We start from the raw sequence: 25,284 nt of genomic DNA, 5'->3' as shown, positions 1-25,284 counted from the left end.
CCTCTGATGGAAATCAAACACCACAGTAATGAGCAATTATCGAGGCTCTTCCTGAGGCTCCATCCATTCTGCCACCTTGGCAAACAACAAGTCCAAAACCTCTGCAGTTAAAAACCCATTTCCGCCAGGGCAGAAGGGGTGTCTAGAAAGTGCAATTATGACTTCAAACAACACGGATTCCTCAGACGGCGAATAACCCCTGTGTCACAGAGCCTCACAACGATCCCTAACTCTTTACGAGGGCAGCTTACCAACAAACACAGGCTCTCAAACACGAAAACCCTAGCAGGTCGCTCACCGACAGTGGGAAAAAGCCAGGGCAGCAACAGGTGCCCCCCAGAGGCAGTGTGAACGCCGCTGGGTTCACTCTGTCCGTCTGCCTCTGAGCCTCTGTCTCAGCCCAAGAGCCAGGCTGAGCCAGCCCCACGTCCAGGAGCTCAGGAGCCTCCGCCCGTCAGCAGGTGGGTGCTGGCTCCTGACGGGCACGGGCCACACCTGGGGGGGCACCGCCCTTGGGCAGGCACCGCGCTCACACTTGGGCTGCAGGACACGGGCCCCGCACAAAGGATGCCTGGTTAGCGTGAAGCTCTCCAAACCCAGCCCGTGAGACGCCACTGTGGCAGCAGGTCTCCCTCAGCCTCAGCCGCTGCACAGAAGCTCACCAAAGCCCCCGCAGCGCTTGTGGTGGCGGGAGGGCCCGAGAGCCTGCGTCTCCCCAAATCCCAGGGCCCTGCAGGATGGCCGGCGGCAGCACCAGGGAGGGCCTCCTGTCCTTGCCTTGTTCCAGCACATCAGGGCATCCCAGGCCATCCCCTCCCCACAGGAAACGGTGCACGAAGCTCTGGACCCCACGTGCCCACTCGGCCCCACGCCACCCTGGCTTCTTCTCCCACACTGGCCATCAGCCACAGCCACAGAGCCATGGTGGGTGGGGCTGGGGGCCCATGGGGCCGAGCTCTGTCCAAGGGCTGTGACCCCGGGCTCTTGGCCCCTGCACCCTGCACCCTGCCAGCACTTGGCCCCTTAAGTTGCTGCGGTCCGACCGTTCGCCGCAGAGCACAGTGACCGGGAGAGCTGATGCAGCACACAGGGCGTGGCCTTGGCACCGGGCACGGGCACAGAGAGCCTAGACCCAGTCCCGTGTGGCCCCGTGGCCCCAAACAGGCCCTGCTCCCTGTTGCCCCACTCACCCCGGGGCCTCATCGGCTCTCCCCCAGGAGAGGCCCCACCCGGCCCACCTCCCTGCCACGCGGCTTGGAGATCCCTTCCTGCAGCCGAGGAGAGACGATGGAGAGGCCCGAGCCCCTGGTCTCAGGATGCTGGCGGGCTGTAGAAGTGGGGTGCAGCGACCCCAGTCCCTCCTTCCCAGCATCTCAGGGTCTGACCGAGGAGAAGATGGGAAGTCCGTACCACAGTGACAAGGCTCCTCGTTCCCCACAGCCTCCTCTTTTGGCTGGGTCTGGGGTCCAGGGTCCCCAGAGAAACAGGTGATGGTCAAGAGGAAGGGTGTATGTGAGCTGGTATCGGCAGGCACGCCCTGAAACCTGGCAGCGGAGGTGGGCACCTGCCATCACGCTCATCATGAATCAGTCATGCTACGGAGAGCGGCCGCCGAACCCGCGGGTGCAGGACCCCGCCGCCCTGTCCTGCACGTGGCGCCGAGGGGAAGGGCGCTGGGAAGCAGGGCATCCCTCAGGCTCTCTCACACACCACAGACTTGGGGAGTGGGTGGGAAGTAGACTTCTGCCTCTCAGGGGCTTCCGAGGAGGCTAGAGCAGGACTTCCCGCGTGGCACTCGGCACCATCAGCCACCCCCGAGGACGCTCCCGGCAGCACGGGCACCCCGCACGCGAACGGAGGGCTGCAGAGAACAGGGATCCGGAGGCCACTGGGCGAATGTGTTCAGTACTTGTGCCCAACATGGGGACGCCCTCGGCCGCTCTCACAGACGTCCCTTTCTTCTGGCCTCGGGGCCAGCCGGCAGCTCTGGGCAGGGGGCCCCTCGTCCCGTCCGACTCAGAGGTTCACCTGTGGCGCTGGCCACCACGTGAGCACTTTGTCCCACCCCCAGGTAGGCGGGCAGCACTGAAGAGAGGTCCAGGCTCTCAGGGACACGCCAGCAGCAGATGCCAGCAGGTCTGTGTCGGAGGGCGGGGGGGGGGGGGGCGGCGAGGGCGAGAGCCCCCGGTGAAGTGGGCTGCCCCCCTTTTGCAGACTTTCTGGGGTGGTCAGGGCGCGGGGCCACGGGGCCCCCAGACTGAGGGAGGGCTGAGTTGCTTCTGCTTTGCTCAGTGGACAGCAGGCCTCTGCCGGAGGGAAGCGGGTGTCGGGGCGCTGGGGAAGCAAGCCGGGCGGGCGTGGACAGGCGTGCCTCCCGGGTCGGAGGAAGGCTCTGCTCCCGCCCCAGCCCCTGTCTGGGCTTCCGGGGCTCCGTCCTGGGCTCCGGTCACACGGAGGCGTGCAGCTGCTTCCCCTTCCTGGGGCAGCAAGGGAGGTCTCCTCAGCTGGGCTGGCCGGTCCTCAGACCCCGGTGAGTCATCCTGTGCCGGGTGCTGGGGCAGCTCCCGTGGCCGCTGACATGCCCGGACATGTGCTCTGCAGGCTGCCCTCCACCCTCTTCCCGCCCCCCCAGAGCCTCTCTCAGAGGAGCACACGGGACTGCCAACTTCAGCAATCTGGCCATTGGGCTGACTCTGGCAACTTGGCAACTGCACAAACAACAAGGGGAGGAGCGGGGGGCGGGGGGCACAGGGAGGCAGGGAGGGGCTCGCGGCCCGGGCGTTACCTCGGCAGGTCCTGCCGTCGGGGGAGAGGGCGTAGCCGCTGTAGCAGGCGCAGTGGAAGCTGCCCGGCTTGTTGAAGCATATTTGGTTGCAGCCCCCGTTCTGCTGGCCGCACTCATTCACATCTGGGCACAGGACACAGAGAGACTGGGGAGTGCCCGGAGCCGACACACGACCCCCGGGGGGCACGCGTCTGCGCCGTGGGCAGGAGGGCAGAGGGAGACCCCGCAGCACTGGGGGCGGTGACGGCCCTCGGGGCCAGCTCCGTGCCTGCAGTGTGCACGGGCGGAGGGTGGGGGCTGAAGAGGGTGGATCTGGCCAGACTCAGCCTGCCGAGCCCCACACGCGCAGCTCCCCTGCCGCCCGGGGTGGCTCGGCACCGCCGTGAAGGGGCCACCCGAGGTAACCAGGTCCTGGGCATCCCCGCCCCCCCCTCCCCCCGCCATTGCAGACGGGGAGGCTGGCCGTGAAACTCTCTCGTCCCCAGACACCAAGCCCCCTGGGGCAGCCCAATGGTGGCTCCTTCCTTCATTCCAGGCCACCACCAGCAGCCGATGCTTCTCAAACTGGACAGCACCCAGCGCTTGGGGGCAGAAGCAGGGCCTTCCCACACTGTCTGAATATTCCTGCTCTCGGGGGCTGGAGGGGCCCCGGGGGCATCCCTGCCCCTGCTCTCCCTCCGCCCCTGAGTGGCCAGGTCCCCGGACAGCCTGGGGTTCCTGCTTTAGCTGGAACAAGCCCCCTGTGTCCCCGGGCGCAGGGCAGGCTGGAAACAGGGACCGGCCACAGCCCCTCCCCCAAGAGTCCCGCCACCCGGCCCGTGGCTGCGGGCCCTCTCACCTCTGTCACAGCGCCGCCCGCCCCAGCCGGCCCTGCACTGGCAGTAGAAGTTGCCCATGAGGTCCTGGCACATTTGGGTCCCCTCCTTGTCGCAGGGGTTCGGGGAGCACTGGTCAGGCAGGTCTGAGTCAGAAGAAGGAGAAAAGGGTCAGCTGGGGGGGCAGCTCGGGGTGGGCCCGCGGCAGGCCCAGGCTGGCGGCACAGACAAAAGAAGGGAGAAAAGGGTCAGCTGGGGGGGCAGTGCAGGGCGGGCCCGCGGCAGGCCCAGGCTGGCGGCACAGACCCCGCCTCCGGGCAGGAGGGCGGCCCTGGGACAGGCTGGCCAGACCCTCGTCCGGGTCCAAGAGATCCAGGTCAGCTCAGAAGCAGTGGCCACCTGCCCATCGGGCCAGGGGCAGGGGAGGAGAGCGCTGGGCCTGGCCCGACTCCATACGCTCTGGCCTCACAAGGAGCCCACTGACCCCGGGCTGACCCGAGGGATCACATGAGGAACACACCCCACCTTCCCAGGCCCGGGCACCCTGTCCACTCAAACCCCACCACCGACCTTTGCCAACACCCTCCCCCGCCAGGCTTGGCCGCTGCGGGGCACCCCCACACCCGTCACTGGATGGGGGGCTGCCCTGGCCCTTCCAGAGAGGGGCGCCAGCCGGTTTGCTCTGACCCCCTTGCTCGGGCGGCGGTCTACCCGGCCCAGAGCATCAATCACCGAACAATTTCCACCTGCTTTAGGGGCTGCGGTTGAGACTGTCACATGGAGCGCCTTCCAGGGGCTCGGTGTGTGAAGAGCTTCGCATAGGCCGCTGCGGCTCCAGCTCCCAGGGACCATCCCCGACCTCAGAGCGGAGGCAGAGCCCCACCCATGGGCGCCGCACGTTCCAGGTGCTGGAGGTGGACAGCAGAGCTCCAAGAAGCCTCTGCTGGGCTACGGCCGCGCGGGTGGGCAGGCAGGGAGGGACTCCTCTGTCCCGGAGCCGCTCAGCCCGAAGCCGCGGGGGCAGGGGATGCCAGGCCGGCCGGCAGGCAGGCCGTAGGGAGAGGGCCAGCCCTGAGTCTCCGAAGCTCACCCCCCGACCAGGTCTCGGGAAATCTCAACGAGGGAGCTGCCTGACATCTGTCTGCCCGCACTGCCCTCCGGCACAGACCGGCCTCCGCCACGCCCACCGTGCCCTTCACACAGCAGGCCCACGAGACTTCCGGCTCCAGATCAGCCTGCTCGTTGTCCCTCCCAGCCCGTGTGGGTCTGCTCATGCCTTTGTTGCTTGACAAGCCGTGGCCGCCCTTCCTGTCACGCCCGTGTGGACAGTAAACAGCTCGAGGTGGCTCTGTGAGCTCCCGTTTCTGTCCTGTCCGCCCGTGTGGACACGTGCCTCGTCCAGCCCCTGGACAGCACAGGGTCCGTGGCTAAGGTCCAAACCGAGGGCCAGCACGAAGGGGAAGGTGACACCCGAGCACTTACAGCCACCTCGAGATCCCTTCAGCTGCAGTGACAATCGTGGCAAATCCTGCTACTCTGGGTGGTTGTCACTGGAGGGCCACGAGGACATTTCCCCAGCAGCCCTACGGACTGTGGCCTCCTAGGCCGACTGGCTGATACCCATCCCCAGGCCTGGGCGAGGGGCCGGCCAGGCCGTGGAGGGCAGGTGACACCCGGGACTGGCCCAAACCAGCCACAGGACATTCTCAGCCCGCATCCGCCTCTCCAGGGCTGCGCGTCCTATAGGACCCCTGCTGGGTACAAACACTTCTGTCATATTTACAAAGTGACTGGCCCATCGCAACCATGCAGTCGGTGGGCCGCGGTGGAGGGGCTTGTCTGGCTCCGTGACGGCGTTCCAGCTTTTCTCTCTGCCCGAACCAACAGGGCCACCGAGAGCCCAGAGCTCAGGCCTATGTCCGTCCTGCGGGGAGGCTGGCCAGGTGGGCACTCACCACCAATTCATCTCTTCTTTCTTAAAATGACTGACATTTCCAGCCTAACGCCAGGACTGGGCTCTGAATTTCTGCCACAGGGCTTGGTCCTGGTCCTCGGCAGCGAATTCCCAGCAGGGCCACGTCTGGGCCTCGTCGGCCCTGCAATCCCCAGACCCCCCAGGTCTCCTGTCCACCCTTGGCAGCGTGACTCAACACTCCGCCGAGCTGCGTCCTTTTGTCCCACGCAGGTCTGTGACCTGTCAGGGAGGGTCCCACTTCTCGGGGAATCTGCATACTGGCCTGCATCTTAACGACTGGGACCACGTCTGTCAACGGGTTCCTGCTGTGGCAAGTGTTGGCCAAACACAGCGTCCCCAAGGGCTTTGTGACACTTGCACAGTTGTTTTTGGCAGGGCGAGGGAAATGCCTTCTACCCGCACGCAAGTAGGAATTGGCAGGAATGAGGAAATGGGGTCTGGGAACAGCGCGTCCCACAGCTGCCCGGGGGCCTGGCAGGTCAGCCCTGCGGTCCCCACGCCGCCGGACTGGCTGCACCGCGGGTTACTCTCTGGAGCGCAGAAGGGCCAGGGAGGGTGAGGTCAAGCCCAGCGCCGAAGGGCTCTGAGGGCAGGAGGGGTCGTGTGCCGGGTCCTGGCCAGCTTGCTCACAGCAGGGGCCTGGAGGGGCCCCCGAGGGAGGGAGGGCAGGCCGATGGTATGTGTCTCCACTTGACATATTTGGTTAAAGAGTTAGTTATTTCACAAGTGCGTAACTGTGCATTTGGCATGAGGGCTGGTTAACTTTGGAATTTGCCTAGAATGCCTAAACCCCGCTAATGAAACCTCATGGTCCCCGCATTCAGGGGCTGAGACCAACTTCTGCGGGGCAGCCTGGGGGTTTGGCTCTGGGGGTGGGGGGCGGGCAGGGCGTGCCTCCTTCCTGAGCGGCAGGCCTCGGGGCCTCGTCCCCAGTAAGGATGGCGCTGCATTTGTGGGGTGCCTCAGGCTTCGGAGAATTGACGGGCACCCATGGAGGACAGCGTGCCTGGCCCAGGGGCAGGACGGAGAGGCCAGGCATGGGAGGCAGCGTCCTGGTCGGCTGGGAGCTCACGCAGCATGGCGATGGCAGGAGATCTGTCCTCCTAATGGCAGCTCAGGAACACCCCTTCCTTCCATACCCTGGCCACCCGCCACCGGGACAGAACCTCAAGCCCACTCAGAGCGAATCGTTGCTGTTCGGATAATTCGAGTCCCTCTAACACCACAAGATCTCTCACGTGGGCACGACGTGGCCCAGGATTGTTGCAGCCTCGCTTTGAGCAAGAGCTCGATGATTTTACATCCTCACGTGGTCACGAGGCATGAAGCACCAGGTAATTGTTTATAATCTCTGGAAAAGCACAGTCTAAAACCCAGGAACTAAAACTATCTAATCAATTTGGATACATAATTTCAAAGGAAGAAACTGGTTTAGCAAATTGACAACAATAAAAAAAATTGCTAAAAAAAAAGCCGAAATGACACAAAGCTAAAACTGCGAAAACCCCACCTCCTAATGTCTGCCTAAAGCCCCATTGAGGTCACTTCGGCCCTTGGAGGGGCCGAGGTCACAAGTTGACCCCACGAAGGCCGAGGTCATAGGTTGACCCCACGAAGGCCGAGGTCACAGGTTGTCCCCACGGAGGCCGAGGTCACGGGTTGACCCCACGGAGGCCGAGGTCACGGGTTGACCCCACGGAGGCCGAGGTCACAAGTTGACCCCACGGAGGCTGAGGTCACGGGTTGACCCCACGGAGGCCGAGGTCACGGGTTGACCCCACGGAAGCCGAGGTCACAGGTTGTCCCCGGGGAGGCCGAGGTCACAGGTTGACCCCACGGAGGCCGAGGTCACAGGTCGAACCCCGGGAGACTGAGGGAGGGGGCTTGCTCCAGGTTGCCCATGATGCATGGGCATGGGTTCTGGCCACCCCGAGTCTACAGGCACTTCTACCCAAAATCACAGAGGCCAGTCTGCTCTGCACCTGCTATGTGAGGCTGCCCTGAGGTCAGAGGGGAACGGGAGCTGAACGGCAGGGCCACCTTCCCCTCCCCTTCCTGAGTAAAATCAGTCATTTCCTCTGCTCTTCTGGGCCGGGGCTTGGACCTGGCCAGTCAGACAAGGCCTGCGGCCAGCACGTGGACAGGTGGGTGTCCGGACACAGCGGCATCACCCACCCACGCAGGCCAGGCCCCGTGAGCGGCTCTGGGTCCTCCCCTGCCTTCTTGGGTCCCCGGAGGGCGCAGGCCCCACGTGGAACGCAGCCAGAGCCCTGCTCTGCAGCAGGGGTGGTGCGCTCGGAGCCCGGCTGCCCCCCACCTGCGGAGAACGTACTGACACTGGGGCTCGGGGCGACCCGGCAGCTCGCCTCGCGAGGCGCTCAGACCCGAGCGAGGCCCAGAGTCCGTGCCAGCTCAGTGGGTGCAGCGTTCTTCCATGCCTGGCTCAAACGTGACAGAACCACAAGCAAAAAGTCACTTTTACTGCATGATCGTTTAAAGTGACATTACTACTACTAAGAAAGATGCATGATGAGCTGAGGAAAAATTGTGCTACCTTTAGGACAAATGGCGAATCAAAAGCTCCTACAAATTGAGAAAAACAGGCAAATCACTTGCAGGAAAAGAACACAAGGTTCTGAACACGTAAAGCTCAGCTTCACTCATTAGTGAGAAAAACATAAACAGAAAGAGCAGCCCTCATTCTTCACCGTTGATATTGAAAGAGACCAAAAAGTAAAAACACACATCAGCTTAGCAAAGACACGGCGACGGGGCCAATCACCCCGCCGGATCTGCGTCCAAGTGAACGATGCCTGCGGGCTGGGGGCCGCAATCCTACTGCTGGGAACCCACCCCGCAGACACACTCTGACCTGTGTGAGGTTTGTCTGCAATAATAAAACACTGGAAGTAGCCTGAAGTCCAGCAATGCACTCTGGTTACCCACGCCAGCTCGGCTCTGGACGCGCCGAGCTGGAAGACATCCTGCCCGCGGCGGTGGCCGATGAACAGCTACACTCACCTAGCATGTGTGCAAAACCAAGAGACTGTGCACCTAAGTAGGTCTAAGAATATTCTGGGCGCCCAGCTGCTTGACTGGGAGGCACAGAGACGTACCCGCTCCTCACACCTGTGAAAGGGTTAGATGTCACGCTGCACGCGCTTTTGCCTATTTAAAAAATCAGACCTTACTTGCTTAAGAGAGAAAGTTCAGCGGAAAAGGAGCAGAGCTCAGGCCGGTGCTATACCTTCTTAGGATGACGGAAATATTCAAGACCCCTGAAAACCACAGCAAACCCTGAAGTTACCCAAACCCACAGGACTTGGAGGAAGACAGGAAGGAGACAAACTTACTTTGAACGCATGTAACAAAATCTGGGCTCTTTGTGTACGGAGATCCATATTTACTAATGCAGTCTGCAAGAGAGAGACGGAAAGCACGTCATTCCTGTCACAGGAGACAGGACGGACCTTAGAACTGGTACGTCATCTCTGAGACACCTCTGGAAAAGGAGATTATTCATGTTTACTGGGTGCTGAAGCAACAACACAGTTCAGTTTTAGTTATTACAGATCATTTAAAAAAATTTTTTTTTTGAAGATTTTATTTATTTATTTGACAGAGAGAGACACAGTGAGAGAGGGAACACAAGCAGGGGGAGTGGGAGAGGGAGAAGCAGGCTTCCCGCGGGGCAGGGAGCCCGATGTGGGGCTCGATCCCAGGACCCTGGGAACATGACCTGAGCCGAAGGCAGACGCTTAACGACTGAGCCACCCAGGCGCCCCTATTACAGATCATTTTAACACTGGCAGGCAAGAAAATGCCTTCACCAAAAAGGCAGAATTCTGTGTCCAAAGGTCTGTCTGCAGCCTCTCCCAGGGATTCCTTCTGCTATGGCACTGAAGGATCACTGATAACATTCGGGGAGTTTTCTGACCACGATCAGAGAGTTAAACTTCAATTTCAAGTGGACCCCCGTTTGGAAACACTGCCCTTACTCTGAAAATCATTCTGCTTTGCGGAGCGTTCCACACACGCACCATCCATCTGATGAACCAGGTGTGCACATAGGAGCAGAGGAAAGTGCCCGGAAACTTGAACTTGTGCCCAACAGTGTCGAGCCACGTCTCATCCTTCAGTAGGGTCCCTGGTACTAAGCCATGTCCAGGAGGACGAGGGCCCGGGCAACCTGGAGGGGACTCCTGGGATAGCTGGTCACCCTTTGCCTCTGGAAGCAAACCCCCAGTACCCAGGGGCCAGGCCTGTGGAGGCCGACAGGGAGCCTGGGAGCGGGCAGGTTTCTGGCTTTTCAGGGCCAATTATGGGTCCACTTTGCTTGTTGCCAGATATAGACCAAGAGAAAGAACCTATAAGAGGATATAAGGCCAATGGAAAATTTACCAAAATGCACTTTACAAAATTAAAAAGGAAGACCCTGGAATAGATTTATCTCATTATTAAGTGATATGCATCCAAAAATTTCTTAAAATGGTATTAATTAAAGGAGCAGTTCTTAGAGAAATCAGGGGCTCTTTCTCATTGTCCAGGTTAGACTGGGCTGTCATTTGTCCTTTTACTTTCTCTCCAGTGCACAGGGGAGCTCTCCAGAGGCCATCCGCACAGTGACATCCCTGCTCGGCGGCCAGGGGTGTCTGCTCATACATTCCTTCTTGTTCAAATTAAACAAAAACAGTTTTTACTGTTCTCAGTTCTGATTAATAATATGGCAAATATCAACATATGTAGCCCCCATGAACAAAAGTTCTTTGGGGTCTTCAGTAATTTTGGAAGTGCAGAGACCCTGAGACCAAAATGTCTGAGACCCACTAAATCAATCACATTCCCAAACAATAAGTTAAGCCTGGAGTGAGAGCCGAGAAGCTGTTTGCAAATAATGGCACTGGATCGAGGTTAACACGGATCCTGTGGCGTGAAAGACACAAACCGGTGTTTTGACCGGCACGCTCTGCGTAGTCCCAAACCCACTGTGGGATTACAGCCTCCACTCCGGGAGTAACTGGGTCATGAGCTGGCTCAGCTGTCTTGGACACGTGACACATATACCCCTCTATTCTCTTATGACAACTTCAGAAGCAGGGATGTACACTTACCTAAGTATCTTGGATAAAAATAGTCCTGCGGAAAAAGAAGAAGAAGGGGCAAGAGTTTACTGACACGGTACGAGGCTCCCCAAACAGCCCCCGGCGCAGCTGGGCAGCTCGCCTTCCTCCCCAGCAGGCAGAGACAGACACCAGGGAGACAGGTGTCTGAGGAAGGGGGGGGGTTCTCCACAGCTGGCCCAGTAACAGCAGAGGAGAAGCACCCAGAAAGCCACTTTCTGCCACGAAGACCATGGCATGAGGAGAGGAAGTGGGAGGGCAGAGCCCAGGCGGCTGACGCGGGCTCTGCAGAATGATGTTTGCAAAACCGCTGATATGATTAGACCTTCTGGAAGCAGCAACAGTGATGTCATTTAAGGGACCTAGGTGGTGCCGCATAAAGCGTCTCATAGGATGAGGATGGCCATGGGTATAATCGTCTAGACCCTCGCGGATGCCAGGCTCCTCCCAGAGCTGTGCAGACCTCCGTGGGACCATGAGCACATGAGCACTGATTTGCATCCACTGTACTGGTAAAAGAAATTGGTGTTGGATGAGGTATGGAGGGTGCAAGCTGGGGTCCTTCTGTCCATGAACGCAAATTAAGAGGTCTGCATCGTCCATGTTGGCCGTCCAATACTAGGACCACTCGTGTTGGCCACAGCAGGGAGCAGCTGGGACTGTCCCCAGGGTCCGTGGCCCCAGCCACAGACGCCAGGCCACAGGCTGGTTAAAGCAGCCCCCCCCGGTCCACTGTCGTCTCCCACTTAGGGTCCATCACAGAGCGGCTTGGCCGAAGATGCGCCCCCTGATGGAACCGAGCGATGCAGGAGGGGCCCTCACCAGCTGCTGGGTGTCGGCTGCATATGGGTACGAATCTGTGAGGGTAGGTTGTTCCATCCGACCTGCGCCACCACGGCACAGTCGGTTAAACGAGCCTGTTATCAGAGACGGGCAGATGGACGTTCACAACACACTGTGGCGTGTGACCGAGGTCGGGAAGCCAGGACGAGCTCTGGACGGCACATGGTCACTGGAACCACACCGACCAGGGTTGGCCTTGCCTTTGCAGTGACAGGCAGAGGGGATCCCAGGGCTGCCCACAGGCTGGCCAGCCCCCCGGTTACCACAGCACGGGCAGAGGTGCCAGGGACACTTCGCAAAGACGCCCTCAGATGTGTTTCCAGAAAGTCATGTTCTGGTAAAGATGTGGTTTAAAAAGACTCACAACTCCTTTAAAAGAAAAGTCCTGGTCAGAGCGAGTTTGTTATTTCAGCTCGTGTGACAGTTGTGAGGACGCCACTGAGGCAGATGTGATGGAGGCCAGCGCTGGCCAGGGTGGGGGCACCCCGCCACCCTCATGTCTTTGTGTGGCTTTCAGTCACCGACGGGTAACGCCCAGACAGGGAAGGCTGGCGAGGAGGGGCACCCTGACAAAGCCCCCGCAGCCGAGGGCAGGCAGACAGTGGTATCTTCTGGGTTTAGAGGGACAACAGAGGCCCCAGACTTTGTCACAAAGGGAACGGCTCCGGCTCTGAAGGAAAGATTTAGGATGGGTGCATGATGTGTCCACTCAGAAAACCAAGAATCAGACTGGAAACAATGAGGAACGGTGGGCAGAGTACCCAGTTGTCGTAAGTGGTGGCATTATCACAGCTTTCCAGAAAGCTCTATTATATTTTTCAAAACCATGACTGTTACTAGTTATTTGTCATATGTTTTAATAATGAGTTCTATTGTTGTGGAAAAGCATCACTGAGAAAAGACACGTGCACCTCCCTTCAGTTAACCACACCTACGGGAATGTGGGTTCTGAAACCACAGGGCCATAACCTGGTGACAATTTATCCTAATTTGTGCCCTAGATTTATTTGGGGTGGGGAGGATGCTAATTTGGCTGCTAATCTAGGGCAGAGATGGTTAACCCTGAATAACTACAAAGCTGAGATAACTACACCTACAACCGCTATGCTTTCTCCCAAGAGAAAGAGACATTTCCAACTGTCCTTCCAAGTTCTGACCAGAGAGGAGGACCTATGGAAATCTCCATGAGTGAAGGGCACCAAACACAGGAGCTGGCCCCCACCTGCACCACAAATTGGCCACACATAAACCGTGGCCTGAGGTTTAGGAGCTGGGTTGACTCTCATGAGCATTACCCCATGGGGATCAGACAACCAGATTTAAAACCAGGGATCAGTGACCTACAAACTTACCCTCTTTCTTTTTGACCACATAAGGAGCAAGGCCTGGCATGGGGCTGCATGAGGACTGGGGTGGGGTCAGGAGTAGGGAATAGCCAGGACCACCGGGGTTGGAAATGGGACCATTTGTCACCTGGCAATCATTTTCCTCAGGGGTTTGCTTCTGCTTTACTTAAACAGCTGAAGATAGAAGGGAGTGAGCTAAACTGCAGGCTGCTAAACTATGAGCTGAAGCTCCCAGAGGGGAAGGACAACATCTATCTGCCCAGTACCTGGCCTGGTGCTGACTGTTCCCCTGAATGCCCTCAGGAGCCATTGCCAAACAGGTGAATGAATGATAAATGAATGGAAGAATGAGTGAATGGGTGGATGGATGGATGGGTGGGTGGATGGAAGAGTGGATGGATGGGTGGGTGGATGGATGGATGGAAGAGTGGGTGGATGCGTGGGTGGATGGATGGGTGGGTGGATGGATGGATGGAAGAGTGGGTGGATGGATGGATGGTTGGATGGATGGAAGAGTGGATGGATGGGTGGGTGGGTGGAAGAGTGGATAGATGGATGGGTGGATGGATTATGGATGGATGGAAGAGTGGGTGGAAGAGTGGATGGATGGATGGGTGGATAGATGGAAGAGTGGGTGGTTGGGTGGGTGGATGGATGGATGGGTGGGTGGATAGAAGAGTGGATGGATGGGTGGGTGGATGGACGGAAGAGTGGGTGGATGGGTGGGTGGATGGATGGATGGGTGGGTGGGTGGATGGATGGATGGTTGGATGGATGGAAGAGTGGATGGATGGGTGGGTGGGTGGAAGAGTGGATGGATGGATGGGTGGACAGATGGAAGAGTGGATGGATGGATGGATGGATGGATGGATGGATGGAAGAGTGGGTGGTTGGGTGGGTGGATGGATGGATGGGTGGGTGGATAGATGGATGGGTGGGTGGATGGACGGGTAGGTGGGTGGATGGATGGATGGGTGGTTGAATGGATGGAAGAGTGGATGGATGGATGGATGGGTGGGTAAATGGAAGAGTGGATGGATGAACGAATGAATAGGCAAACACAGTCCTACAATTTTCACTGACTTAGACAAAGTATTGGATTCTTAATTTTACTTATAACATAGATAAGCACATTGGGAGAAAAATCTAAATCAGTGCTCTTAGCTTGTCTATTTCAAAACTTGAAAGTATCAGTACTATGGTTCCTTAAGCTTCCAAACTGCCAGTGTATTTTTTAAGCTTAGATCCTTAGATTAACTGCCATTTGCCCAGCTTTCCTTCTGCCGTTCATACCAAGGGCCCACCCCCCCCGGGGCGCGATGAGCCGTGGTGCATGTGAGACTCAACTGAGTTGTCACCACTATTGGCAAGGGTCGTCCATGAGCGAAGCAGCCCTGTGTGGAGCTCACACCCCATCTACGGGAGAGTGCCTGGTTCCAGGAGGCTCAGCACGCTGTCTTGGCCGAGAGCCCACCTGCTAGAGCTCATCCCCGTGTAAACAGAGTGGAGGCCTCCAACAAACCCAGCCTTCCTGTCAGACACCATTCTCCCATGCTTCTGTTCCCTGAGGGTTTATAAACACGGGAACCTATGCCCAAGGACAGGCTCCGTCCACTTTCGTCTAACGTGAGCTGAAACCACAGGACAGTGTTTCCATGAGAGGACCTCCCCTGTCTCTGCTCCTTAATTATGTTGTCAGCCAGATTGTCCCTTCACTAAGAAGGGAACTGCAGAAAAGGACAATAGGTGGCTGGTGAAATCCTTGAGAATTACCATTTGTGGGCAGAACCTCCCATCAGCCCCTGCCCTGCATGACCCCTGGGACCCCAGTCTGACTGGCAGGGTCTGTGCCCCCAGGGCTCCCCTCAGGGTAAAAGTCAAGAACAGCATGGAGCTGCCCACCCTCCCCACGGGGCAGTCACCTGTGGGCTGTCGACCTGCCACCCACCTCCTCCCCTATCTCAGGACAGTCCATTCTGGAATTCCAGCTCCAGAAGCACTGGTGACCTGGGCAAGCTCACTCGCCCAGCAGCCTGCCCAGCCCATAGCTCCAGAATCCCCTCCAAGGGCCATCCTGTGCACTTCTTCCCCTGGGCTTCTTCTGAGGCTTGGTGGGGTTTGTGGTGGTCCCTCTACCTGACTCAACAGTCTGAGAGCAGATCTGCCTTCCAAAAATGGGCAAAAACCACACAAGCCTAGTCGGTCAACATGTACATTTATCAAGACAGAAGCATTACCTGGGCTCAGAGTGTGGACTGAGCACAGTCAACCCTGATGTAGCTTCTGAACGGGACCACGTGCTGTTGGGAAAATTCTAGAACTTGGCAACTGACAGCTCATAAATACCTTCATGTCCAAATCTCCTTTAACTCTTTGAGCCCCTCAGAGGCAAGTGAGGTCCTTGCAGGGACGCGGTGAAGCAGGGGAACCGAGACAGCTTTTAGCAGTGATGCTGCGGCTCACCGTGCACACCAATGTCCGAGATTCCTGCCCTCTGACGCATCCGGGGACTTACAGGACGCTCACGGCCAGCACGGCAGAGACAGGTCCGCATCAGCTGAGCGTGACTCTCATCTAGGACTTCTATCTGGATTTGCCCAATGTAACAGCACTTAAACATTACAGTAGAACAGCGCCGCGATCTTTCAGTAAATTAAGAATGTATTACTTCCGGGACGCCTGGGTGGCTCAGTCGGTTAAGCGGCTGCCTTCAGCTCAGGTCATGATCCCAGGGTCCTGGGATCGAGTCCCACATCGGGCTCCCTGCTCAGCAGGGAGTCTGCTTCTCCCTCTGCCTCTGCCCCTCCCCCTGCTTGTACTCTCTCTCTCTCTCTCTCTCTCTAGCAAATAAATAAATAAAATCTTTAAAAAAAAAAAAAAAAGAATGTATTACTTCCTTTAATAAATAACGGCCTGAAATTTTGCTTCCAAAAATCTTTAAACTATTTAACAAAGCTTGTATGTCACAATAACTTTGCTTATTTACATGATACAAATATAAGGCGTTTTCCATAAGAAAGGGTCAGAAAAACTGACTAATCCTTTGACCTTCGTGTTGTCTTGCTAGCAAACTTGACCTCTAAGGGAAAACTTGTCAAAGTCACGACAACTTGAATTGCTCTTACTGAGGCTTTTTCTTTCCGGCTTTTGCCCTTACTGGAGGAACTCACGACCAAGGTCTCACTGTTTATACGATGGCTCTCAGAGAGATTCCCTGCTATCAGCGGGCAAGCTCAGGCCCCTCGGCCTGCGTGGAGAGGCTCAATCCCCAAGGCCAACATCACGCAGTCTGTGCATGTTTCTCTAAGCATGGTTCACACAAAATCCTTCTTTCCTTTCCTTCTCCCAAATTCATCTCCTAAGTCTCCAAACCCGGTGCCTGCTTAAGCATTCCACAAGCCAGAAGGAAACACGGCACCCCTGCCCTTGCTGGGCAGCTCCCCAGCCCCTGTCGAGCCCAGAGCACCTCCGGGCCAGCCCTGCAAGGGGGGCAGGCCCCAGAAACACCCCACAAGGCCGCGGTGTTCCTCTTCCTTCCTCAGACACTAAAGTGCATGTTTGTTGTTAGGAATTCCTGTGGGACAAAATCCTGGGCATCATCACCCAGTGGCAGGGCTGAAAGCTGAGGCCTGCAGCTGCGCACTCCCCCACAGCCCCCAGGACCATCCCCCGGTGCCCAACACACACTGGGGCGACAAGGACAGGGGCCTGAGCCAGCGGGGTCCCAGGGAGCGGCTACAGCCCCCTGAAGAGCTGGGGTCTTGGGGCCCTTTTCATAACCAGTGTCAGGATGAAACATAACCATGTGGGAGTCACCCAGGAGCAGGCAGTGTAGACCCTTCTCACCTCTGAAGGTCAACCGCTTCATGCTGACCTGCTGACCTTGGGGCCCAGGGACCTGAGTTTCCATCTGCATCCTCCCACTGAAGAGCTAACTTGCACAAGTCCCCACGTAAATTCCCAGGCCTCAGCTTCTCGAGCACCTGGAATGAGGGCCCACCACCACATCCTACGGCGCTGTGACCAACGCTACTGCAAAGCTTGTTCCTGGTTTAGGAAAGGGAAGTTTAAATGCATCTTGGTGCCTCTCCAGAGTCACGCGAAATCATGGTGTGCTCGTGAGGTGTTCCGCTGTGCGTCTGGCACAGGAGAAGCACGGTGTGGACGCGGAGCGGCCCAGAGCCTGCAGCCGCGGCAAGCGCTCGGGGCAGACCCAAGGCGATCCTTCCGTCACAAACGGCGGGTCCGCCTTGGAACCTGGGGTCCGCTGCACAGACTCACACCACTGGCCCCTGATAACCCCCAACAGCAACGTCCTAACAAGTCCCTCCATCTCAGTTGGAAGCATCGTGCTAGAGAGACGTGTGTCCAAACCGGAGGGTCGCCCGGGGGCTGCCCCTGAGGCCGCCAGCTACGCCTGCCGTGCTGGGCGGACGCGCCGGCCCGGCCTCAGCAGCCCCCGTGCGGAGACATGCAGCCGCAGGGGTGACTCGCACAGGCCTGCCCCCAGGGGCTGGCTGATTCCAGCTGTGACTTCCACAGCGCTCCATGTTCCAAGAAGGGGCCCCCACAACCCGGGTCTAGATGGCAGGTTTGGGGGACAGATGTGGAAAAAATGTGTGTTATTACCATGCGCACTAACACCAGGAACAATTCTCAAGTCTGAAAAATGAAGTCTGAGAAAACAAATAATAGAGTCACACATCACTATCTCATCTGAACGATACGTTCGTAATTGGTGTGATCACCTGAAGCAGGCCTGATGTGGTTCCCGAGTTCTTTTGCTTCCAACTCCTGAAAAGGGACAACACTTTCAACGAACTGTACCCTCTCAGGGCCAAAACTTAGAAGCACACACCGGGTCTGCAGGGGGCTCTTGGATGCACATTGCCAGGCACCGAGCCCTGCCGACGTCCGACACCACCCTGAGCCCCGACAGATGCTGCATCACAGAAACAGCCCCTGCTTCCGAACTTAGGGAAGAGGAGAGAGCGGGGTGCCTGCCAGCCGTGCCGGAGCAAAGGGACGGCCTGGGAAGTGTTTGGAATGGCCTGGCCCCAGCTACTTGGACTCTCGAGACATAGGCCGCACCGGATTCAAACAGCATCAGATTCTTAAAAGGCTGTTTTGTTCCTAAATAACAAAGGCAGACGTTCAGTGTTTTCCAAAAATGTCTTTAATTGGTTTTCTGCAGATGTTGGGCCCACTGGCAAGGATGCGACATGCCATCCACAGGGCTGGTCTGTGATTAGGCTGGAGAGCCCAGTGTAAGTCCCCACAGACTCCTGAGAGTAACACGAATATGGGGCAACAAAGTGGGTTAGCGGGCCTGCTCGTGCTGGGCTCACCGGCCTGTCTACCAGCCTCTGAGCGAAGCAGGAACCAACTCAGACAAAGCAAGCCCAGCCCCTGGGACTGGCTTCCCCAAGGCCTTCCAGGGCCGAAAGCCCAAGAAGGAGAGGGTCCAGGAGGGGAGGCCTCAGTCCACAGGGGTCGGTGGGGGCAGGAGGACCCCAAGGAAGGAGACGGGCTGGGCCTGCGTAGGGTGAGGTGTGCAGGCCACCCCAAGGTCGCACAGAGAAGAGTGTGTGTGTAGCTGTGCGTGGGGGGGCAAGGGGGCAGCTAGAGGCCACAGCCAGGGTGTCACCTCCTTAGCCAGGGCACCCGCATTGCAGAGGCAAGTCACTGGGGGTAACGAGGTCCCTTCTTCCTTCCTCTCTGCCCTCCTGCTGGGGCCACCCCAACGAGGGGTGACTTGAGGGAGAAGCTTTCCTCTCCATAGGGATGCCTGTCCCCAAGCTGTCCCTAAAGAAGGGGGGTCTCAGAAAGACAGGTGTCCTTGGAGGCCAGTGCTGCAGCGCTTTGAAGCTGACCCTCCGCCACCACCACCGGGTCCCCCCACACCTGAGAGACAGAGATGGACAGAGACTGGGGAGGGTGGACTCGTGTGAGCTCAAGCACAGGCCAGTGGTCACACACCTACCCTCTGGCCTGTGCTTGAGTGTTGTGAATAGTTTGTAGCTCCAATTAAACGAGGTGGTGGGTCAAGAACTAGGGCCTGGAATTTTTCTCGTACCACCAGGCTGCGGCTGGCTGCGAGGGCCAGACTCCCAGGCGCTGTGAGGTATAGAAATGCATCTGTGCGGCAGGTCAGGCGGGGCTGGCTAAGTCTTTTGTCCAGAACCCTTTCCGGAAGCAAAGCCTGATTACCGAAGTGGCATCCGGCGTCTGGAACCCGCCTGCCTTAAAGGATTTAAGTAGAAGGTGACTCCGCTGGGCTGGCCTCCGGTGAGCTTAGGAGAATCTCAGAGACAGCTGGGGTCTTGTGTGGGAAGCTGGACTGAAGACAAGCGAAGGAGAGGGAAATGCCAGGCAGGGAGAGTAACCATGTGAGAGGAAACAGATAAGGAGGGAATCTAACTCCGCCTGAGCCCTGCAGAGGAGGGTTAGTGGTGGCAACAATGGGGAGCCTAGGACACTCCCCCGGGTCCTGAGGAGTGTGGGGGGAAGACCATCTGCCCCCAGGAGGGAAGCGGGTGGGTGGCCAGGATGCCTGGGGGTCAGGAAGGCCCCCCAGGTCCCCTTCCTTTCCAGCATAGGTGTGTGATAACCCCTGGAACCAGGAAGGGGCCATTGTGCCAGGAGCTACCTGCTGTGAAGGTCACTTCCCTTCCCAGAGAGGAAGACAGGCTAGTCTGGAACAATCCAGATCAGGCAGGAACACCCAGCTTGCAGTCTGAGCTCTAGCAGAAACCCCCAAATATCGGGAAGTACATTTGCAGCCCAGAGCTGGCTCCAGGTCTGGCTCAAGCCCACCCACCTGGGCGGCAGGGCTGAGGTCCCCCACTCCCTCCCTGGGCTCACTCACCAGTGTGCCCCAGAACCCTGGGAATGGACCAGGAGGGCAGAACTGCCTTCTCCGTCAGCAGGAAATCAGCAAGAAAGCGTAGTGTTACCAACTCCACCAAAGCCAGAGCCCCAGCCGGTGGTCATGTGTGGCTCCCACTGAGCCACTGAAGACAGGCTGGCCACTTCCAGAGTCCCCCACGGTGGTGAGGGGGACCCCTATTCCTAGCCTGGCAGCTCCCAGCGTTCCACATGCCCAAGGGCCAAATCCAGACAACAAGGCAAACGGTCTTCACTATAGTCTACACAAGAACAGGTTAAAATGAAGGGTCTGCAACCCAGCTGACCTTGAGGGAAGACACCATAGTAGCCGGGCTAACCTGGGAAACTGGTAAATGAAGGGAAAGATGCAGGGACTCCTGCAGCTAGGGGCTGGTAAGGACAGAATCCTGGATGGTTACGGATGGCTTTGCTATGAGAGAAGTTGACAAGTCCATGCTGGGCTGGCAGTAGGGATGACAGGCCTAGGAGGCAAGGACGGCTGTGACGTCCCAGACAGGAACGCACCCAGAGAGCACTGGATTGCGTTAAAATCACGGGATTGTGAGCATGCTTTCCTTTTCTTGCCTTTGTAGCAGACATTTGTAAATAAAGTTATCATTAAAACATAAAAGCCATTTAAAACCAGAGAGGGGATTAAAGCTCTGGGAAGGACACTGTGGTTAATGCACAGTATGTCCAGGCAACAAGGAAAAGCCAGGTCAGGGCCTTGCCGTCCTGGGTGAGTGCGGCCTGGCTGGGCACGAGCTGGTTGGGGTGGGTGGTAGCCTCGTTGCCCCGAACTCTTGTCACCTGTAAGCCCTATCCCATGGTCTCTGTACAGGGTCTGGGGTGGGGGAGCACCCCGCACCTGCCACACAATCCTGCAGCTGCCTGGTGGCCAGGCGCACAGCCCTGCTGCTAGGCCCTCGGCAATCCTCTGCAGGGAATGACTCATGGGGCCACCAGGATTCATCATTAAAGAAACCGGAAAACAGGCCAGAGAAGATCAGCAACCCTGTTCCTTACAGCAACATTGAAACCGTGCTGCTGTGAACTCGGAGGGCAGTGGCCCTGGGGAAAACAATTCCCAGAGCGGCCCCGTGGCAAAAACTTGCCCAAGGAGAACAGCTCGAGGCCGGCCATCCTGTTAAAGCTTGCTTCAGAAAGGGCCGAAAAGGGGTTGTCATGCCCATTGGTGAGAAATACAAGTGAAAATAAAAGCCTATATGGGCCACACAGAACCATCCATTTACTGCATGCAAGGTTTATTTCATCCCAGAATTCTTTAAAAGAAAAATCCCGGTAGAACCAAAAACAGCTGTGAAATCACCCTGACCTCATGGTACAAAGTCCATCCAATTTCCACACTCCCACTTTCCAAAGGCATTTGCCCTGGGACAGATACACAGGCAGGGTCCTATGGGTCCCCTCCGGCAAGAGGGCAGGCTCCTGAGCAGATGCTGAGTCCACACTTGGGCTGTTCCCTGCAGTTGGCTGCCCGACGCCCCACATTCCCCAAGGACATTATTAATAGAAATGTGTCCTGAGCCAGCACAACCAGGCTCCTGGAGTCGCCAGCTGCTTCGAAAGAGCACCTTGCTGAAAGGCGCCCCATGCGGGTCGCCCTGGCTGGGCCCCCGACCCCAGCCCTCCTGCCCACCCCTCCCACATATGTTCTGGTCCTATTCCTGTAGTGGTATTTTGGGACCTGCTGTAGCAAGCAGTTCCAGACTCCACATCTCTCAGTTCCTCTTTCAAGCACACGCTCCATCCCCCTCGAGGAGGATCCAGGGGCTGTGGGCAGCCCACACCTCACTTCCAATCCATGGAGGGGGAGGGGGAGGAAGCTGCTTGGGCTTTTAAACACTGTATTTCTTTTACATCTTAAAAACGGTAGAGGTGTTGTCTATTGTCTATCTCCTTTAAAGTGGCTGCCTTCAGGGGCGCCTGGGTGGACAGTTGGTTGAGCACCCGACGCTTGGTTTCAGCTAGGGTGGTGATTTCAGGGTCGCGAGATGGAGCCCGGGATAGGGCTCCGGGCTCAGCTGGGAGTCTGCTTGAGATTCTCTCTCTCTCTCTCATAAATAAATCTTTAAATAAATAAATAAAGTGGCTGCCTCCAGAGGCCTGCTGGGGGAGGATAACTGAGGGTCTCAAGAGCACCCACTTACACATCTGCTAACAGCTGTGGGAGCCCCTGGAGTCACCAGGAGGAATGGGGCTCAAAAGATGAGCGCAGGCTCGAGGGTGGGACAGGGGACCCCTATGACCCTGTGCTTCCTCCATGCCCGAACGGTGTTCCAGGATTCTGGATGTGAGACCTGACCGCAGCGGGGTCCCCCCAACACGAATGGCTCCCTGCGCAGTGGGGGAAGGGAAGTCTGCGGGGAGCAAGCCCGAGGCTCGGCAGCAATGCGCACCCCGCAGTGCGCACGGACCAGGTGTTCCCCGTGCGGCGCCGCGGGGACAGCGCCCCGGGAGCCCCGGCGGCCCCAGCGCTCCGCACCGCGGTCCCACACAGCCCCGAGTCCCAAGGCGCCCGCGCGCTCACCGTCTCGGGGTCGTTCTCGAACACCTCCCGGGCCTCCTCCTGGCTGCACAGCTCCTCGATGCACTCCCTCTCCAGGTGGCCCTGCTTGGCCTCCTCGAAGACCTGGTAGGCGCGTCGCTGCCGGGGCCGCAGGAACTGCGCCGCCTCGCGCGCCCGCAGCATCACGGCTGCCCGAAGGCGGGCGGGAGGACGGCGCCGGGACGGAGCGGGGACAGAGCGGGGACACGCCGTCAACCCCGCCCCGCACGCGCAGTCCTCCAGCCGCCCGCCGGGGGATGCTGCGGCAGCGCGCGGGCCCGGCGCGCCCCCGGCACCTGGGGGCGGCGGGGGCCTGTGGGGCGGGAAGGGGCACCCCCGGCCCGGCCCGCGCCGCGACCCCGCTTGGTACTCACTGTGCGCGGACTCGGCGGCCAGCAGGAGCAGCAGGAGCGCGGCGCCCAGGGCGGCGGCGGGCCCGGGCGGCGGCGGCATGGCGGGGCCGGGCCGGGGCGGGCGCGGGGCGAGGGCCGGGGGACGAGGGCCGGGCGGGAGCGCGCTCAGAGCGCCCGGGAGGCCGTGGCGAGCCGCGGGCGCCGCGGGGCGGTGGCTCCGGTCATCCCGTGCGGGCGGCTCTGAAGGTCACATCCCGGCGGCGGCGGCACCTCGGCGCTCGCGGCCGGGGCCGGGGCGGGGCGCGCGGGCAGGACCGGCCTCGGGGCCGCGCGGGGGCGGGGCGCGCCCGGCGCGGGAGCAGGTTTTCGCCGCGAAGGCCAGAGACCCGGGGGAGCGGGTCCCGCGGACGGGGCTGCGCCGAGCGGTGTCTGATCGGGGCTGGGGTGAACGGGAAGAAGAGACAACAGCCAGGTACGAGGTGACCGCCCAGGTACCAGACTGGAACCCCGTCCTCGCCCCGCCATCGCCACCCCCAACCCAAGTCTGCCGCATCGTTTTGGGATTCTTCGTTCTTGAGCGCATTTTCTCAAGGCTTAAAACCGTCAAAGAAAAGCTAAACTGAGGTCACACCCAATCCCAGCGAGGTCCAGGGAGTGAGATGAAATTATTTCCTTTTGTGATCTCTGTTTCCCATAATGATGACATTGAAAACCTTGAGGTTTCCCAGTAGATACTTAAGCTGAAAGCAACATTGTGCTAGTTCTCAGAGACCAAGACTTTCTGTCTCTCGTCCGGGATATTTCGCAAAGTCACGGGCAAAACACACACAAACAACCACAACCAAAACATAGCAGCCCACCCACGGGGGGCCGAAGCCGGCAGGGAGCCCAGCGGCGCGGGAGAAGGGGCCTGGACACCGCCCTCCGCAGGGCCCCGCTGGGACCCGCCCCCGCACCCCAAATGCGCGGTCATCTTATTTGTGGGCTCAACGTTGAGAGTCTAGACCTCAGTTTCTCCTCACCTTCTGTAGTGTGGGAATGAAATGTCATTGCTGTGGATTCTTTGAGGTCAAGGTTTGAAGGTGGGGTTAATGAGCATTAATATGTTAAATTCGGGGAGTTGAACTTTGATGAAAGCCCTCTTCAAAGAGCATTAACACTTTAATAGGTAGGTCGTCTGCACCTGTGATCCTCAGCTGCAAAGCTCTCTCTCCCTCCTTGGCCAGCAAGCGATGAAAGCACCCTGCAAGGCCATGGGCTTAGAAAGAACAGTACATTAAATTTCCTGCATGTTGTTCTTATGGAGAAGCGCTCGTTTCAAAAATCTGGGTGGGGTGATACATTCTCGAGTGTGTATTTACACAGATCTTTAATTAATTAATTGCACTTTTGTTATTTCCTAGGGTTCCAGACCCCTGGCCCATGGACAGATTTCAGGAAGTGTGTGCAATTATTTCTTATTTGTGTGTGTTTGGTGAATAGAGTTTATAGAGTTCTTGCAATTCTCAGAGTTTGATCCCAGTAGGAGTGAGTGTCACGGCCTCTCTATGTCCCTCTGGGAGGGACACTGGGTGTGGCCTCAGTGCTTCAGGTGACCATGCATTAGCATCATCCGTCCAGGAAGGGGCCTTGACCTGTTAACCTGGACCTCAAGCCCCTCCTCCCTCTTCCCCATTCACCTGTTGTACTGAGTTGGTATCTCAATAACCCCAACACCTCCCATGATGTAGAGACTTGGTTTAATAAAATGCCTTCACACTCACCTGACCATTTTGATCACTGCAGAATGCAGAAAGCAAATGCAGGGGGCAAGGGAAGTGGCTGACCCAAGCTAACTCTGTTACCAATGCAGAAAACTCCCACTTAGGCAGAAACAGAAAATAGATAAGAAACAATTTGGATAATGACTTCCAAAGCTGGAAAGAGTTGTCAGGCACTCTATTATATACCCTGAAATAACGATGATGAAGGAGAGAGCTCACCTCCACAAGGGGCAGTTAAACCCAGGGCCATAGATGCTCTGTATGGACTATCAACCCTCTGTGGTCAGAGAAAGAAAGCCAGTGGCTTCTCTAGCCAGGGACAAAACGGGATGGAAGTGTGAAGTGGGGTCAAAGTGGGGGTATAGGAAACGACGTATTTGTAGGGAAATGAAAGTTCTGCCTTCTCCCTTCCACCATCTCATCTGTAGGTGATGATTTCAAGGCACTAAGACCATTCCCTTATGTATCCACTCAATAAACTGAGTTGAGTACTTGCCATTTTGTCTTAAAAGGCAGTGTGCTGGGTGCTGACCAAATCAATCATATTAGGGTTTCTTTGTTTTTAAAGCAGCTTCATTGAGGCATGGGGAAATATAAGCTGCATAAGTTTTGACATATCTATGATGAACGGGTGTATCTGTCAAACCACCCCCACGATCAAGATAAGAGCATACCCATCACTTAAAAACATTTCCTGGTGCTCTTTGGTAATTCCTCCCTCCTGAGTGTCCCGGCCCCACCCTCACCTCCATTCCCAGGCAAAATCACTGGCTCACTCTCTGTCACTATAGAAAAGTTTGCATTTTCTGGAATTTTACATAAAAGGA

The 25,284-nt window shown here is 57.7% G+C and overlaps 1 protein-coding gene across 2 annotated transcripts in view; it reads right to left on the bottom strand.

The window, feature by feature from the left end:
• Positions 1 to 22,978, bottom strand: part of GAS6 (growth arrest specific 6) — a 35,431-nt gene extending 12,453 nt beyond the window's left edge. The window contains exons 1-6 of one of the 2 annotated variants that reach the window (XM_078070052.1): positions 22,716 to 22,978; positions 22,324 to 22,490; positions 10,687 to 10,711; positions 8,929 to 8,991; positions 3,624 to 3,746; positions 2,786 to 2,908 (exon numbers count right to left, since the gene is read on the bottom strand). In XM_078070052.1, coding sequence (XP_077926178.1) covers positions 2,786 to 2,908; positions 3,624 to 3,746; positions 8,929 to 8,991; positions 10,687 to 10,711; positions 22,324 to 22,490; positions 22,716 to 22,794 — 580 coding nt within the window. In that variant the 5' untranslated portion in view covers positions 22,795 to 22,978. The remainder of the gene's footprint in view (positions 1 to 2,785; positions 2,909 to 3,623; positions 3,747 to 8,928; positions 8,992 to 10,686; positions 10,712 to 22,323; positions 22,491 to 22,715) is intronic. The other variant, XM_036092948.2, reaches the window with a different exon arrangement.
• Between the last annotated feature and the right edge of the window lie 2,306 nt (positions 22,979 to 25,284).

This window comes from Halichoerus grypus, chromosome 4, assembly GCF_964656455.1.
Source record: "Halichoerus grypus chromosome 4, mHalGry1.hap1.1, whole genome shotgun sequence".
NCBI lineage: Eukaryota > Metazoa > Chordata > Mammalia > Carnivora > Phocidae > Halichoerus > Halichoerus grypus.
Note: the sequence above shows the minus strand (reverse complement) of the source record. Positions and strands in the feature narration are given on the sequence as shown.